Source organism: Pseudonaja textilis, chromosome 2 (assembly GCF_049901715.1).
Source record: "Pseudonaja textilis isolate UNSWEBS1 chromosome 2, rPseTex1.2, whole genome shotgun sequence".
Taxonomy (NCBI): Eukaryota; Metazoa; Chordata; class Lepidosauria; order Squamata; family Elapidae; genus Pseudonaja; species Pseudonaja textilis.
In genome coordinates this window covers 98,924,113-98,942,393 of record NC_141991.1, presented here as the reverse complement: position 1 = coordinate 98,942,393, position 18,281 = coordinate 98,924,113, and the positions used below count along the sequence as shown (strand labels likewise).

At 36.3% G+C, this 18,281-nt stretch overlaps 1 protein-coding gene across 14 annotated transcripts in view; it reads left to right on the top strand.

Moving 5' to 3' along the window:
- Nucleotides 1-18,281, top strand: part of WIZ (WIZ zinc finger) — a 61,134-nt gene that overhangs the window by 19,581 nt on the left and 23,272 nt on the right. For 10 of the 14 annotated variants that reach the window (XM_026696220.2, XM_087924690.1, XM_087924687.1 and 7 more), the window contains exons 3-5: nucleotides 11,525-11,582; nucleotides 12,967-15,491; nucleotides 15,701-16,069. In XM_026696220.2, coding sequence (XP_026552005.2) covers nucleotides 11,525-11,582; nucleotides 12,967-15,491; nucleotides 15,701-16,069 — 2,952 coding nt within the window. Of the gene's footprint in view, nucleotides 1-11,375; nucleotides 11,410-11,524; nucleotides 11,583-12,966; nucleotides 15,492-15,700; nucleotides 16,070-18,281 lie in introns of those variants that run through there. The other 4 variants (XM_087924691.1, XM_087924696.1, XM_087924688.1 and 1 more) reach the window with 2 other exon arrangements.

Below are 18,281 nucleotides of genomic sequence, written 5' to 3'. Positions count from 1 at the left end.
TCTAACACAGAGTCCAATCTTTCCGGCTTTGCAGGTTGGGGGCAAGAGAGGATGGTTCTGTGCAAGCACCCAGCAAGCATGCACATGGCTCCGTTTGTGCGAGTGGTGTGCACATGCACACGCCACTCATGCAGATGGAGCATGCATGCATACACTCGCCCACTGCTCTTGCAAGTGAGGATGTGCGTGCATGTGCACTTGCTCGCTGTTTCCCCCTGCCGTGGCCATGATCCCTGCTCTAGCATATAGTTACCAGATAGTTTCCCTTGGAGATCACTGAACGAGAACAGTTTACAGTCAGTGATGGGATTCAATTTTTTTTACTACCGGTTCTGTGGGCGTGGCTTAGTGGGCGTGGCAAGGGAAGAATACTGTAAAATCTCCAGTCAGAGGTGGTATTTGCTGGTTCTCCGAACTACTCAAAATTTTTGCTACCGGTTCTCCAGAACTGGTCAGAATCTGCTGAATACCACCTCTGTTTATAGTTTATAAATATAAGTGCATCAGAGCATACCTATATAGGGTAAGATGGAAATATCATTTTTCCACTGTTACAGCAAAAGGTGATTTAATAGTGCTTCAAATATAGGCTGGGGCAGAGGGGGTATTTAGCAGGTTCTGACCAGTTCTGGAGAACCGGTAGTGAAAATTTTGAGTAGTTCGGAGAACCAGCAAATACCACCTCTGACTGGAGATTTTACAGTATCCTTCCCTTGCCACGCCCACCAAGCTACGCCCACAGAACCGGTAGTAAAAAGACTGAATTCCACCACTGGGCTGGGATCAAATGAAGGAAATGTTATGAGGATCATAGCAACCAGAAAAGGCTGTTATGACATGTTTGTGCTAGAGTTTAAATGTAAATGAGGAAAGGCTCTCAGATAAAATCACAGAGACATTTAAATGTCAATAACAATCAGAATAATAACAGCAATGATCCTTGTCTTGGTAATGCACAGCATGAAAGCTGAACACTGAAAAAGAAAGAAGATATTTTGAATCATGGATTTGGAAATTGTTACCAACAGTACCATGAACTGTAAGGAGAAGCAATCAGTTGTAGACCAATGGCAAGTAGAAACTCATATATTTTGAGCAGAAGATAAACTAGAAACAAATACTATATTTGGCATAACTGAGCAAAACGAAAGAAAGAGAAGACAGTACATAAAAACTGCAGATTACCTCAAAAAACATAATTACTACAAAGTTTGTTCCACACAGTCACCAGGAGTCAAACTTAACTTTCTGGGGCATAGCTAAGCATAACATCTGAGTGCATGTTTTACATTTAAAAAACATCCCTTGTGGAGGAAATTCCAACGTCTTTCTACAATTCATCCAATCTTTAAAATGTAAACATAAAAGTTGATGAGACTTTCTAACCTTCTCAGAGTATCTGCAATGAAAATAATATCAGCATTATGAGAATTGTGTAAACTAAGCATTTTAATACAATAAAGTAGGAAAACAGAAAATGTTTTGGAGCTGTAATTTCTCCTGACCTTCTGAAACATCTAAATAAAGACGTATACAAATCAAAGTGAAATTAAGGAATAATTCAGTAGATCTTTCTGACAGATTGATCTAAAGCAGGTTTGCACATGAGGCCTGGAGCCTGCCAAGCAGCCTTGTGCAGCCCACAATTCTTTAAAAAGTAGTAAATTTATAGCTGCTGCTGCTGCCACCCTAAAAGGATGCTGCTGAACATCTCCAAGTTTCACCACTGTAGCCAATTCCAGTGTTTCTGCTGCTCTGCTAACTGTGGAAAAGCTTATTCCCATTCTATTCCAATTCCCAAACCCATTCCATTCTAGTCTAGTCTATTCTATTCTCCAGGTATTTCTTAGTAGTCTGCCAGATTTTTTAATTGATCGTTGTGATCTTTCCCTTGATTAAGATGTGCAGGGGCAGTCTAAACAAAATGGTAAAATATGAATATTTTTTTCCTTAGCTTATAATGTTAGTTTAAGGTTGTCTCATTTCTATTTTTAAAAAAGTTAAAAGATTGATAATGTATAAAATTTTAGAACGAAAATTTAGATACTTTTTCTGTTTGTAAAAGTATTACTATGACTCACTGTGACTGATATTTTAAAATAAAGTAGGAGAGAAAACGTTTGTCTGTCTGTACTCCAGAGGTGGTATTCCCCAAGTTCTGACCAGTTCTGGAGAATTGGTAGCGGAAATTTTGAGTAGTTCAGAGAACCGGCAAATACCACCTCTGACTGGAAATTTTACAGTGTCCTTCCCCTGCCACATCCACCAAGCCATGTCCAGAGAACCGGTAGTAAAAAAATTTGAATCCCACCACTGCTGTACTCTAAGATTATATTTTCAAAGTTTCTAAGATAGTGATAACCTCTGACTACAAAATGAAGTAAAAAACTGCTTTTCATAGTGATTGTTTTGGAAAGACTGGCAAATTGTTCAGTGCCAAAATAAATTTAAAAAAAACCTAGAGGATTATTCTGTTACATGTATTAATGAGTATTAAATATATTTTACGTTTGCTAATGAGTGAGAAATATGTTGTATTTCTTTGTCATATACAATCAGATTATTCTAACTGTTGCTTTTAAAAAAATAATGTACCATACCGTTCCATTTAGATTTTGGAATGTTTTGCCACTTGAATCAATCAGTGTTTGAACCTATGGATAAAGGGAGAATCTGGTTTTCTTCTATGCATTTATTCAACCTTTTCTAAAATTTAGTCTTAATATTAAGATGCAGACTTAGTTTCAAATTAACATGGAGGGTGAAGTGTTGCTCAGCTAAGAGCAAAATATTAAATTCATTTCTTGCTTTTTCCAAGAAATGAAGTCTTATAGACCAAGTATAGTTTCATATTCAGCAGAAGATAAATTGCTCTGTTTTTCCTCTGAAAGTTTCTAAAAATAGAGTGTTCTGAATCTCCTATGAACAAAAGAATTCTGTAGCTCTACCTTTGTCATTGTCTCTACTATCTGTATTTTAGCTGTTTTGCCTGAAGAGCTCCACCATTTAATATTCCAAAATGTTTTTTCCTATGTCTGTCCTAAGAATATTTTTTCCTAATTGCTCAATTCTTTCAACAAAAATCTCAGAATTTTATCTAATACCTAGGGATCTTTAAGAAGTAGAAGTACAAATTTTAAAAATATATTTTAAAGATATACTTATTGCAAATCAAGAGTCCAAACTTATATTAATTCCAAAACATTACTAGACACCTATATTGCTGTACATATTTTAAAAAGCTATTGTATACCTTTATGCATACATTTAAAATAAATAGTATTTATTTAAATTCTACAGTGTATAGGCAGCTAATTATTTTGCATATAAATCATACTCGAATAAAATATTTAATTTATATTACAGCCTTTCTGCTCCGTAGGTAGTTTCTGTTAGTTACAATTGCTTTGCAATGTTTATGAGCATGTGTAAATACACACACACACACACACACACACACACACACACACCGAATAGCTGCTAGGTTCTCTCATTGGACCTTTGTAACTCATTCTCCCTCTCACACACATAAACATATACCACTAAAATTTGGCATCAAAAAGGATTTTTAAAAGATGTTTTTGTTTAATTTACAATTGTTTACATTTTTCATTGATCATTATCTCCATAAATTAAATAAAAATAAAGTGTTATAAGTATATAGTTACATAAAGATATGAGTAAGAATTTTGGTGAATGTTAAGGCCATTGGAGAGTGGGGTAGAGATAAAAGGGGATAGACAGGATACATTTGGTTGAGGAAATCAGAGAAAACAGAGTCAGGATTAATTTATTTATAAAATTTGTTGATTTATGTACTTATAAAATTTACTGCCTCCCGGCTCATGTCCAACAACTCTGGTGGCTTACAACATGAGAAACCTGAAAAACATTTAAAAAAACATTCATGATTAAGATAACAGATTAAAAATATTAACAATTATATAGAGACAAGATGGCAGAGAAGGGAGCTGGACACAATGGTGGGGGGGAAGAAGTGGCATTGAACTTAATTAGCCAAACACATCCAGGAAGCTCCTCCATTGGTCCCCAAGCCAATCTGGCAGAATTGGGATTGGATTGGGCAAATAGAGGATATGGAGGGAACATGAAAAGGGAGAACAAAAATAGTGGATTAAAGGTAGGCCTCTTTCCATTCTCCATTAGACGGTTTCTAGATTTGTGATATTTTCTTCACCCCATCTTTTCCATGGTAACCATATTTGCATGATAATACAACAAGCCATATTTATTGTTTTGGGTTAGTATGTTTTCCATGTCAAGCATATAGGGTAGATAGTGAGTTAAAGTGTCTTAACCTGTGACTATAACTGCATATTGATCGTTGTACATTAACCACAGCTCACTGTTTCATATAAAGCTGAGATCATGGCTAAGCAAATGGATTATGGTTAAGCAACAATATATTTTCCAGATAAATAATACAAAGGGCAAGAGAGGCCACAGAACGATGCAGCACCTTGAGCAGTATTTCCTTTGAGCCATATCTCTTTTGCTTCTGGTCTTGTCATGCCTGTGAGAGTGAGATGCTAATGGAAAATAATAGAAAGGGGAAGACTCAGCCTTTCATAACTGTTTCTAGGATCTTCGGTAGAGTTTATTTTCAGGAAAATTACAGAGCTACAGGAGGAATAATTAGATTTTTTCCCCCTTCTCCACCATGTCTCTCAGAAAAGCCTTCCACAAAGTATTGTAGAATAACTTTTTGATATCATTGTGGACGAATGAGATGGGGGCTGCAATATACAGCTCATTGAGACTTCCCATTTGTGACTCACCCATATAATTTATCTTGCTCTGGCATGCTACTTATAGCCATATATAAATGAGGAAAGAAGCAAGATTAATAGATGAACTATCATTAGAATTGATCATTTTAAATTGTAAAAGCAGACCAAAACTAGAATAATATAGATATAAAATTGTTCATCTACCCCAAGATGAAACAAGCAGATTTCTTATTCAGATCAAATCCTTCTATCATAGCCGATGACTAGATGTACTGTAGGTACAATTCAATAACAATATTATAGGAGTGGGAGGTAAATGATATTAAGGTAACTGAGCAATTACACAAGAAAAGAAAAAGGAAGAGAAAGTTAAAAGAACAGATAAGAACAGGAGTACCAAACCATATATAAAAACAAGACAGAGAAAACTGAAGTATGTACCAAGCTATATTATTGTAAAACAGTCTAGTATAGTATTTAAATACTAATACATTTAATTTTAGCTAATTTAAGATGTGCTGATAAAATGCAGAGATATACAGTACAGTAATATTACAGTATGCGTAGTTAATGATGCTTATTTAATACCTAGTAGTTTATGATAATTATAATTTAGGGTTATATTAAATGAGAAAAGAGAAAGAGAAGAGAAAAAAAAATAGTCCAAGGATATTTAGCTCTCAGGTTGAGTCTAAAGTTAGTTGTTGCTTAGTTTTAATTATTGCAGTGATAAACTTAGCTGCCGTGTGGGTGATGTCACGATTTAAGTCTGATAGTATGTAGTGGCTATACAAATTATCAGTTCTCCCTAGCATTCACAATAAAAAGAGAAGTTAAAATGTTGCTTCAAATATCTTTGTAGGAATTGCAGTAAAGAAGAACATTTTGGAGTACTTCTGTTCTCCAGATTCATAAGGCCTTATATATTGGGATACAGAGATGTGGGCATAGCAGCCATATACATTAGAAGCACCAATGGGACCTAACCTTAAAAAAATTCCTTTCCTGAACTTAAAGGAAGTGAGAATATACAAGAAGCTTGCAGATTCCTTGGAACTTGTATCTAATAGAATTCTAAAGCTCTGACAAAGGAAACTGATTTCAGATTGATATTCAGTATCACTCAATCTTTGCAGCACTAGCTTTTTGGCCAGAGCGTGTAATTGTATAGAAGAGAATTTACTATTCTCATATCTGATTTAATACATTTGTAACATCCTCCAAGGAAGATGTTTTTTAGCCTTCCCTGGAGCCCAATGTTATAAAATTTCTCTGAGTGTTCTGGAGAGAATTTCCCATATTATCTGAAGCAGCTGATAATGGTTCTATTATCTTTTCAACTTTGGCTTTCCATTTAGGCAATCAAATGCTGTTTACAATTTTGATCAGCATTGATCTGCAACTGAAGATTATTCCACTCTTCAGAACTGTAAAGATAGGATGGTAAATGCCAAGTTCTGCCTCTCTAATCCATTTTAACAGCTTTTGGGTTCTGACAAGATAAAATCTGTTGATTTAAGGACACATGTTGTACTTGGACACCATCTTGCTTGAAGTTTGTCAGTACTTTAACACAGAATCAAGATTTGGTACATCCTACATGACTGAATTGTTAAAACAACAATTTTTACAAAATTTTGGTAAATTCTAAATGTAATGTGAGATAGGCAGAAATTGCTAGTTGAAACATAATGGAAGGTTTATTCTAAATGTAGACATGCAAAAAATACGGACATACAGTAATGTAATATGAAGTATATTTTGGAAAAGTTAGCCAATTAAGATATATGTATGCTTATAATTTGGGGGGGGAACTGCAGATATTCTTATTTTGGCACAATTCATCTTTCCAAGAGAAATTTCTCTTGGCTTATTCTCAAAAATATTGCATTAACATAACTTTAGTAATTTCTACATATTTTTTAAAAATGTGGTTCATCCACAAAAGACTGTCAAAATTTGAAAGAAAATATTTGTATTTATAGTAGAATAAAAAGGAATTATTCAGAGTTTGCTGAGTTAGAATAAATTAGACCATGGATGAACATGAATATTTGTTTCTGTTTGAACATAACCATATTTTGATAGCTATGAACCATTTAACCATATTTTGATAGCTAATCTAAAATCTAATGTTGCAAAAATTGTGGCTCTTAATACCAAATTTCCTAGAAAAGAAACAGACTAGTTCAAAATATAGCAATAGCACTTAGACTTATATATTTCTCCACAGTACTTTACAGCATTCTCTGATAGTTTACAAATGTCAGCATAATTATCCCTAACAATCTGGGCCCTCATTTTACCGACTTTGGAAGGATGGAAGGCTGAGTCAACCTTGAGCCAGTTAGGATCAAATTCCTGACTGTAGGCAGAATCAGCCTGTAATACCGCATTCTAACCACTACCCTACCATATATCAATCAACTATAATGTAATATATACATTATAGTTGATTGATATATTGTGTCAACAAGTCATGGTGGACTCTTAGCAGTCACATACTGGAAACAGATTTTCCGTTGGTGATCTGTCCCTTTTCTGGTATGTTCAGGTGTTCCAATAGTATGCTGAACACCATTATAACTGAGTCTATCCAGCTTCCCACTGATTGTTCTCTTTATTTCCACCTTTCCCAGCCCAGCCTTCACTAGAAAATTATGTCTTTACATAATGTGTATCTGAATTTGAGTATGATTATTTATGCCCTGTATGAGAACTCTGGATTGATTTGTTCAATGATTCATTTGTTATGGCTTTCCATAATACTCTCAGAAGTCTTCTCCAACCCCAAAGTTCAAAAGTTGTAATAACAATAGCACTTAGATTTATATATTGCTTCACAATGATTTACAGCCGTCTCTAAGTGGTTTACAGAGTCAGCATATTGCCCCAAGTAATCTGAGTCCTCATTTTACTGACCTCAGAAGGATAGAGGGCTGAGTCAACCTCCTACTTCCAATTTTTGTTTCCATCGAATGTCACAGAGAATGCCATGGTTCTATCTTTGTAGGTATAGACACAACCAATATTTTAGTATCTTTTTCAAGGCCTTCATATGATTTATTTCAAGTGCTAGTCTGTAGCATATTCATTCATTGTTTGATACTTTACTGTTGAGGGTTGATTCTAAAAAGCAGAAGCTATCCACCACTTTGATATCTTCATCATCAGTCATAAGGCTGGTTATTCTACCTGTTGTCCTTAGTTCTATCTTCTTTAAATTCAATCTTAGTCCCATTCTTTTTGGTGTGCTCTTGATTTTTGTTATTAAATCCTTTGAATTTTTAACTATCAGAGTTGATCAATGATTAATAACCAACTATCTTCATTGCACAGTTTATTGATGCTTCTTTCTCCATTTGTCACACTCATTTTCTTCCTATCCAGCTCCTCTTAATATACTGTATATTCAGCATGTAGGTTGAATAATTAAGGAGATAGCATGCAGCCATCAAACTTCTTTGCCAACCTGGAACCATCCTGTTTCATAAAGTTCTGTCTATACTGTAGTTTCCTGACTTGTATATACATTTTTCAGGAGGACAATAAGATTCCCATTTTATGGAGCATTTTCTACAGCTTAATGCATTCAACATAGCCAAAGGCATTCCTATAATCAATGAAGCACATGCTAAATTATTTCTGGTATTTGGACTATCTCAATTATCCATTGCCCACCAGCATAAATGTCTGATACTCCTTGGCCTTTTCTAAAGCCAGCTTGAACATCTGGCATCTCTTTTTCCATATAGCGCTCTAATCTGTATTGGATGATCCTAAGCAATATTTGTACTAGCATGTGAAATTAAGGATACTGTGTCATACTTTGCACACTCCGTTAAGCCTCCTTTTTTGGTATTAGTATGTAGATTGACCTCTTCCAATCTGTTGGCCACTATGTCATTCTCCAAATATGCTTAGAGCTTTTACTGATTCTTCTTGTTGCTTGCCAAAGTTCTGTGGGTATTCTATCAGTTCCTGTGGCCTCCAGACTTGGCAGTCAAAAGAATGCTGATCTAACTTCTAGTACTAGAAATTCTAGTACTAGAGATTCTTATAAGTAAGGAATATTTTCCAAGGAATCTTGGCTGTTGATCTTACTGTACAGTATTTCAGTACACTCCTAGCTTTGTTTAATCTCCTTTGAATCTGTTGCTATCTGTCCATTGGTATTTCTTAGCATACCAATTTGAGGTTGGAACTACTTCTGAGTTCAGAGATCTTTTGAAAGACATTCCTTGTTTTTCAATATCTGTTTCCATTTTCAGTGTCTTTACACATGATGTTGAAATCCTGCTTCTTGTCTCTACTAACTTCTTGTCTCTGTAATTCTTTGTTAAATTTCTTTCTGAGATTTTGGTCTTTCTTGGCTTTGGCTTCCCTTCTTGGCAATTTCCTTAGTTGTTTTGACTCCCTTTTTACTTTCTTCTGTTTCTTCATTTCTGGGAGTCTCTTTTCACATTAAACCTTAAAGAAGTCATTCTTTAAATTCTTTCCACTGTTCCTCTTGTTTTCTAAAAATTAGGTTCAGAATCTCAAAACCATTCCTAATTTATCCTTGAAAATAATGGGCATATTTCAAGATCATCTCGTACAAATTAACTCGTTTTCTTCTTCTTTAGTTTAGCTTGGAATTTACACATGAGCAGTCTGGAATCTGTTCCACAGTCAGCACCTGGCTATGTCTTTAATGCTATAATTGAGTTACTTCATTTAGAAACAACATAATCAATTTGATTTCCATATATTCCATCTGATAATGTTAATGTATTGAGATATTGTTTTGGTTGTTTGAAGCCAGTGTTAGCTATGAAGAATTCATTGGAGTGGCAGAAATTTATAAGCTGGTCTCCTGCTTTATTTTAGCTTCCTAAATCATACGATCCAATTATTTTTTCCTCTTTCAGATTGGCAACTTCGGCATTCCAGTCTCCAATCACACGCAACACATTTTGCTTGCATCTTCTGTCGGTGTCAAGTTGAACATGATCATAAAATACAGCAGCTTCCTCTTCTTCTGTACTGGCAGCTGGAACATAAATTTGAATGATCACCATATTAAAAAGTTATACACAACAGTTCATCAATATTATTTGGTTATTCATTGCACTGTAGCTATGTAGTGTTCTTACTATACTCCTCGTAACAATATAAGCAGTGCCGTTCCTTCTTTGTTTTTCATGTCCTGAATACTAAACAGTCTGATTAAAGATGTACACTTTCAATCCATCTCAATTCTCTAATGTCTAAAATGTAAATTTGTAGTCATTTCACTTAATCTTTCATTCTATTGAAGCTCCCCAATGTTCTTGCTTCTTGCATTCCATGTTCCTTCTGTAATTCTGCCTTTGTAGCTTTGGATCTTCTTTCCCATCATCTGGTTTCAATATCACTGCTGCCAAATATAGATGTCTTCTTGTTTTAGCTGTGCAGGTGGAATGACTTTCATTCCTTTGGTAGTCCCTGCTGGGAATATATACTTTTAGCATATAGTTCTGGTGTTCTTTGCTCATCCCTCCCAGGAACACCCCCAACCACCATGAGGAAGCAGCACAGGACTTTATGAGAGGACGTCATAATAGCCTTTTTAAAATGTAAAATGTGCAATTTCTGACTCTCATTTCTTCACTTTATATCATGTGAAAAATCAGGTTTTTCCCCTAACTGATCTAGAAGATAGAGTATTAACAAAATAACAGAATAAGAGAGCTTGGAGATCTTTTAGTCCAACCCCCTACTCATGTAGGAAACCCTATACCATTTCAGACAAATGGTTGTCCAATCTCTTCTTAAAAACCTTCAATGTTGGAGCACCCACAACTTTTGGAGGCAAATCATTTCACTGATTAATTGTTCTGACTGTCAGGAAATGCCTCCTTAGTTCTAGGTTGCTTTTCTCCTTGATTAGTTTCCCTCCATTGGTTCTTGTCCTGCCTTTAGGTGCTTTGGAAGTTAGGTTCACACCCTCTTCTTTGTGGCACCCTTCAAATACTGGAACACTGCTATCATGTAACCCCCCTTTTTATTTATTTTTATTAAATTACCCAATTCCTTCAACCGTTCTTCATATGTTTTAGCCTCCAGTTCTCTAATGATCTTTGTGGCTTTTCTCTGCACTATTTGTAGAGTCTCAGCATCTTTTTTATATTGTGGTGACCAAAACTGAATACAATATTCCAAGTGTGGCCTTACCAAAGCATTATAAAGTGGTACTAATACTTCACATGATCTTGATTTTTATCCCTCTGTTAATGCAGCCTACAATGGTGTTGGCTTTTTTGGCAGCTGAGCACACACATTATTTTAAGTACATTGTTCTTTATGTTTAAAATTGCAACAACTTTGCTTCAATCCAAATCAGAGGAAGAAAGATTACCTCAATACCTCTTTTCTTGAGGGTGGTTTGGAAAATGCAAAATATATGGTCTCACCCCTAAAGGTGAAATTATTCAAGCAAAACCAAGCATGACTAAATAATTTGATTTGTGTAAGAAAAAATGCATGGGCATGCTTAATTTCAAATCTCTTGTTATTTATTTTAAACTGCTTTACTGCAAAAATGATTATATCAAATTGTTTGTGTTCAAGATTAAATAGCATGGGTTAGAAATCCCATACTAATCCAAAATCACCCCTATGAAGACACACAAACTGGGTGAGTTTATCTGCTGGGAACGCTACATTGCTTTGAAATTACATGATTGTAAATTATACAAAACCCTCAATATTCTGTGCTGCCAGCTTGTAATGTTACTTTTTCTATCTGGCAGGTGACGTCAGCCTTTCTCATGGTATCATATCTATCACAACTCAGAAGAAAGAAGCCTGGTAAGTGTTCGCATTTACAATAAAGAGTTAGTATTTTAACATTCTTCTGAGATTTAACATTCAGTTTACTTTTTACTTGCATTGGAACATTAAGCTTCATTTAATGTCATGCAAAATAAAGTGTATAACCTCACCATATAATCCTTCTGGGGAAATTCCATAGCCTCTCTTTGAATTGAGGCATAATCAAGCCAGATACATGTAAATTTTAGATCAGTGCAACATATCTACCACCTGAGGATTGATCTTAAGTACATTTATTTGAAAATTGTGAAAAAAATATAACGCTGTGGAAGACTGCCAGAAAAAAATGAATATGGTTAAAATTGGTGTAATATTATCCTTTTAAAGCCTTTAGTATGTTGCTTCATATTTTAATATGAAGCTGCTATATTAATAATGTAATAGGAGTATGGCTGTGAAACTAACAAGAGTTTCAGTCTCCCACATTATTAATATTGGCAAATAGCAACTATTCTGGTTGTGATTGCTGCAGCTATTTTGGCAAATAGCAATAGCACTTAGACTTATATACCGCTTCACAGTGCTTTACAGCCCTAAGTGATTTACGCTTAAAGTCACTTACATTGCCCCCCAACAGTCTGGTTCCTCATTTTACTGACCTAGGAAGGATGGAAGGCTGAGTCAACCTTGAGCCTAGTGAAATTCGATCTACCAAATTGCATGTAGCTGACAGTCAGCAGAAGTCGCCTGCAGTACTGCATTCTAACCACTGCACCACCACAGCTCAAATCCAAAGGCCACAATTTCTGCATTCCTTTTCTATATGCTCAGCAAATAATATGTACACTTATTCTCTCATGTGGACATATTGCTGTATATATTGTATATTAACTTGATGAAAGTTTACTGAAATATAGTTTTGTGCAAGTTTGTCTTTTATTCTAGAAAGCAAATAATGCATTTGCAGCTTGTGTTGAAAGAATCTGCCATCCAAAAGTGAACAAGGAATCTAAAACAAATGAATGCAACAGTGAAAAATTACAAAATTTTTCCACTATTGAATGAGGAAGCAGTTGCCAAGAGCCACAGAATATAAGAACCAATTTTCATGCATGTTAAATACACACACGACTCCCTATTACTGTAACTTTTTTGTGTTTTTGAAAGGTTGTCATGTGAGTTTCCTTGGTTCAATCATTGTTGCCTTACAATGTACTATTTCATCCAATGGAAGGTTACAAACAGATACAAGAGTTTTCACAGTATAAAGATAGTTCCTTGGGGATTGTTATTAATTAGTTTTTAAAAAACTGGCATTGGACTTACAGCAATTTTGCCTTAATAGTCATATAGACTAATAATAAAAAAAATTGTCTCAATTTATAGTTTTTAACTGACATGCCTTGACTGTTCTTTTCAGCAACAAGAAAGAAGACTGTTTAAAATTCAGGAAAGGCTGTTGTAAAGCAGATCCTAACAGATCCTTGGATCAAAGAAGCACGAATGTCTTGTGGGATTGCTCTACGCTGGAGACAATGGGTAGTGTCTCCAGGGAGGAAAGCACTTTAGAAAAACTTTCTGGTTTGAAGGATTCAATGAATTCTAAGGAAGCTGAATGGAGAAATCCTTGTAACCCAAAGGAATTCAATTCTGCAGTGGAATCCAAACTCATAACAATGCTGCAGGTGAATACTAAGGATTTAGGAAGGGAGACCGAGCACTTACACTCTCAGGCTTTACCACCACTTGTTGGAGTACAGACTGTTAGTGAAGATGAAAGATACCATAGCAGTGAACCAAAGCATGTAGACACCTTCAGCAAAGAACACTTGAACAAAAGTCAAGCATTGGAGAAAGAAGACTTTCACAGATTTGATTGGAGTTCTGGGCACAGAGAAGGGCATGGGCCACTCCCCCAAAACACAAGTAAATCACCAGATGTAGCAACAAACCTGTCTGCTAAGAGACGGTCTGCACGAGAAGCTTCTTTGTTGGCTTTACCAGTATTTAGAAAAATGCTCAATCCCCATTTGAACAAAGCAACCAGTGTAGAGTGTGTGTTCTCTCCCTGGAAGGGACAGGCAGTGGATTCTGATATAGATGAAATAAGTTCTGCTATTCCAACTGACTGGGCATTAGAGAAATCAGGACTTCAGACAGCTATGGATCTTGTTGTTCATAAACATGGTTGGACTGTTACTGACAAAGACACTATGGAACATGTTCCCCTAAGGTCTGTGGAATCTCCTTCCTGTAGCACTTTTGATGAAACAAGACCTTACATGTGCAATGTCCTTTTGGAGGAGGAAGAAAAAGACGATGTTGGCCAAGAAGGGGATCCAACTGTTTACACATGCATTGAGTGTAGCATCTATTTTAAGATGAAAGAACATTTGATGGATCATATGCTTCAGCATAACAGAGGATTGGATCAGGACAAAGAAGACACTAGAGGTCTGGATCAGTTGACCTGTAATGAGTGTGGATGGGGTTTTGGGGACATTGAATCTCTAGACCAGCATAGGAGGCTTCATCAGCAATCAAGAGAAAAGATCATTGAAGAAATTCAGAAGCTTAATGAATTATCAGATGAAGGGAGAGATGCCAGGCTACAATGCCCAAAATGTGTGTTTGGAACCAATTCTTCTAAAGTGTTTGTTCGGCATGCAAAAATGCATGTTAGGGAGAGGAAAAACCAAGGTTTGAAGAATGTGTTTGGCAGTTCTGCTTGTAATGAACCACAGAATAGCTCTATGCACAATGTGTATAAACATTTCAGGCCAAATGAACATATATCTCAAGTTGCACATGATGCACACAGTAGAAGTAAAAAGCTTAGCATTTGCACGCTTTGCAGCTTCCCTGCACCAGATGAAAATATTTTAAAAGAACACATGAAATATGCTCATTCCCACCTGCCCTGGAACACAGAGACTTCAGAAGCAGACATGAACCAACCTGGGACTAGTAGGGATGACTATAGATCTAGCGAGTCAGGACGTTTTTTGGAAAATGATTATTTGAGCAAAACAGACAGATTCTTTCCACAGTACCACTGTGAAACTATGCCCCGCTACAACTCTTTCCTTGAGTGCACAGCAGGTCATCCGAAACTTCATAAAACCAATGGCACTAATATAAAGGACATCCCAATGCCAGGATTTCGGGCTAGGAAACGAGCTCCCTATAACTCCTCGCAGAATGTCTTGGCAATGTCCACTCTTACCTCATCAAAAAGTTATTCTCCATATGCCTTGAACCAAATGAGAAATAAAAGCACAACTCTGCCACTTGAGGCTGAGAGAGAGAGTATCCAAAGCCATACAGGTGGGTTGGAGGAACAACTGTGCAAATGGTTACCTATGAACAATATTAGGACGACTGAAGAAGAATTCCCTTTGATGACAGAAATAGAATTAGCACAGAATAGATACTTTAACCCTTTTGCTATCCCTCAATCTGCCTTGGAACTCAAAAGGACTTTTGTAGGCACTTTGAAGGCAATGGATTGTACAACCCTATCAGCAGGACAGCAACAGCAGTTACATCAAATGGTTCCTATTGTTCTTGTTGAGGAAATTAATATTTATCCCCAAAAGAGGAAGAAGCCGAAGATGAAGAATCTGAGAAAAAAGTTGTCACCTGCAAGACACTTTGGAATGGAGGAATCTCTTCCCTTAGGTGTATTCCTGTTAGATTCCTCTCTAGAAGGATCTCTTGAACTGGATGATCTTCTGGGTGCAGATTCCACAATGCTGAAAAATGAGGAGAGAAAATGCCCATACTGTCCTGACAGATTCCACAATGGGATTGGTCTGGCCAATCATGTGCGGGGCCACCTGAACAGGGTGGGTGTGAGCTACAATGTCCGTCACTTCATCTCTGCAGAAGAAGTGAAAGCTATTGAGCAAAAATTTTCCTTCCAAAAGAAGAAGAAAAAAGGTAGTATGTATTCAATTTGTATTTTTTCAATGTTTCCCTTTTTTTTAATTTCCGTGAAAATGGGTATGTATGCTCTCCAATTTTATTTCCTGAAAATATTTTACAATATCTTTGTAATAGCTGGATATTATTACATTATGACCTAATAGAGATTTTTTGAATGGCCCCTCAGTTTCATTATATGACACTGATTATTATTTTGTTTTTCATAGTTGCAAACTTTGATCCCAGTACGTTCAGTTTAATGAGATGTGAATTCTGTGGAGCTGGCTTTGACACACGTGCAGGGTTATCCAGCCATGCCAGGGCCCACCTGCGGGATTTTGGCATCACTAACTGGGAGCTCACCATTTCACCAATTAATATCTTGAAGGAACTACTAGCCAATTCATCTGAACAACACCCCGTGTTGCAGTATGTGATGGAAACAGACCCCTCATCTCCAAATGAAGAAAGAGAGATGCTTGGGTTTGGGCCCTGCAAAACTACACTCCCCATATCTGATTACAGCATTTCACAATCAACTTTTCCCCCCTTCCCTTCTTCCTGGGGAGATGAGACCATGCAGGCTTTCAGACATGGTAAGCACCTTTTAAACTGTATGTGTATCCAGGAAACAGTGCCGATATAATTTAAATATTCTGCCTTCTCTAGTTTCCTTGATAACAGCATGATGTAAATGGTGGCGTTTGCTGAAAACATGGAAGTGCAGTTGAAGTGCAGTGGTTTTTATAGGTCCATTGTGGAGAGCCATAGAAAGCTGATTTGTAAGGGGGGAGAGGGGGGAGTGTTTTCACTAGTATGACATGATTTTGTACGGAAAAGGGGGCAAATGACAAAATTGCAACACAACATTGCACACAGAAGTACTGCAACAATCTGTAGCTTACCTTGTGACATCACAAGGTACGTGATGTCACATTCCTTGTGATGAGCCTCTCTGGCGCAGTGGTTAGAGTGCAGTACTGCAAGCTACTTCTGCAGCCAGCTGCCTACAATTTGGCAGTTCAAATCCCCCCAGGCTCAAGGTTGACTCAGCCTTCCATCCTTCCGAGGTGGGTAAAATGAGTACCCAAATTTTAGGGGGCAATATGCTGATGCCAGAAACCGCTTAGAGAGGGCTGTAAAGCACTATAAAGCAGTATATAAGTCTAAGTGCTTATTGTTTAAGTGCTTATCACAAAATACTAGTTTCTTACACAGGCTGGCTTCTAGCTAATTTCAGCTGTACTAATTTTCATTTTCTCTACAGCATTTGATTATAGATGGCTCAATCCTAACTTAAGCCTGTACCTTGCCTTATAGTTAGAGTTTTGAAGAAAAAAAGAACAGCAATATATTTTTTTAAAGTCTGAGGAACAAAGTGGGGAAATGTTAAAAGAGGAAGATGGAAAAAAAGGAGAAAATAGAGAAATAGAACAGAAAGAAAGTACAAATGTGATGAAGGCATAAATTTGTAACATGACCAATAACACATGTTCACTGTATGGAAAACGACCAAGTCAGGGTATCTGTAATTAGTTTGCGTTTATTGCTGGCAAAAAGCAATTTAAGGAGATGATGGTGAGACAGTTTCAGTCTGTGAAATGCTGAACCACATTCACACTATAATAAATCAGTGGGCAACTTTTCAAAGCAGCAAAGCTAGAATTGTTTGAAAAACAAGCATTGATGTCATAATGCAATCCTTATTAATTTTCTCCCTAATATTTAAGAAATCAATTTTAACCTTTATGGTGTTTTTAAACCATGCTGTTATGGTATGTTCTGGGATGGATATACCAGCAACATATGAAATATGGATGATAAAGGTGAGATGATAATAATAATAATGATAATGATTTCAAAAAAAGCCCATGTTAGACTTATTTTTGCAGGAAAATAAAAACATTAATTAAAGAAAACTTCCCTGATAAAATTAATATGGAGACATAATCATCTAACACCAACTAGAGTCCTATACTGGGTGGAAAAAGAGATACCAGATGTTCAATCTGGCTTTAGAAAAGGCCGAAGAGTAGGAAAAGTTATTGCTGATGCATGCTGGAAAATTGAGAAAGCCAACAAATGCAAAAAAGAGGTCAGTGTATACCTCATCAATTAGAAAAAAACCTCTGGTTGTGTTGATCAGGTCAAGTTGTGGAAAGTGCTGAGAAAAATTTGGAATCCCAGAGTATCTCATTGTCCTCATGAGAAACTTATGTACAGGTCAGGAAGTCACAATATGGGCAGAACTTGATGAAAGAGACTGGCTTCACATCAGCAAAGGAGTGCAACAAGGCTGCAAGCTTTCCTCTCATTTATTCAACCTATATACCAAATATATATTAAAGGAAACTGGATCAGAAAAGATAAGCATGGTTTTAAACTGGAGGAAGAAAAACCAGTAACCTGCACTATACTGATAACACTATTCTGATAGCTAAAAACATAAAGGGTCTGCAATCCCTAGTACTAAAAGAGCTTAGTGAAAAAATGGACTAAAATTTAAAAAAGACCAAACTAATGTCAAGAAGTAGAACAACCAACCTTAGAATTTACAATGAAGATATCAAATTGGAGGGCAGACAGAATATAAAAAGCAATTTAGACTCAACCATCAACAATAAAAGAACGAACAGTCAAGAAATATGCTGCAGACTAGCACTTGGTAGAACAGCTATGAAGGCCTTGGAAAAGACACTCAAGTGTTGTGATGTGTCTATGCCTACGAAGATGAGAATTTTGCAGGCCATAGCATTTTCTGTGATACTCTGTAGAAGCTAAAAATAGACTTTAAAGAAGCAAGATGGG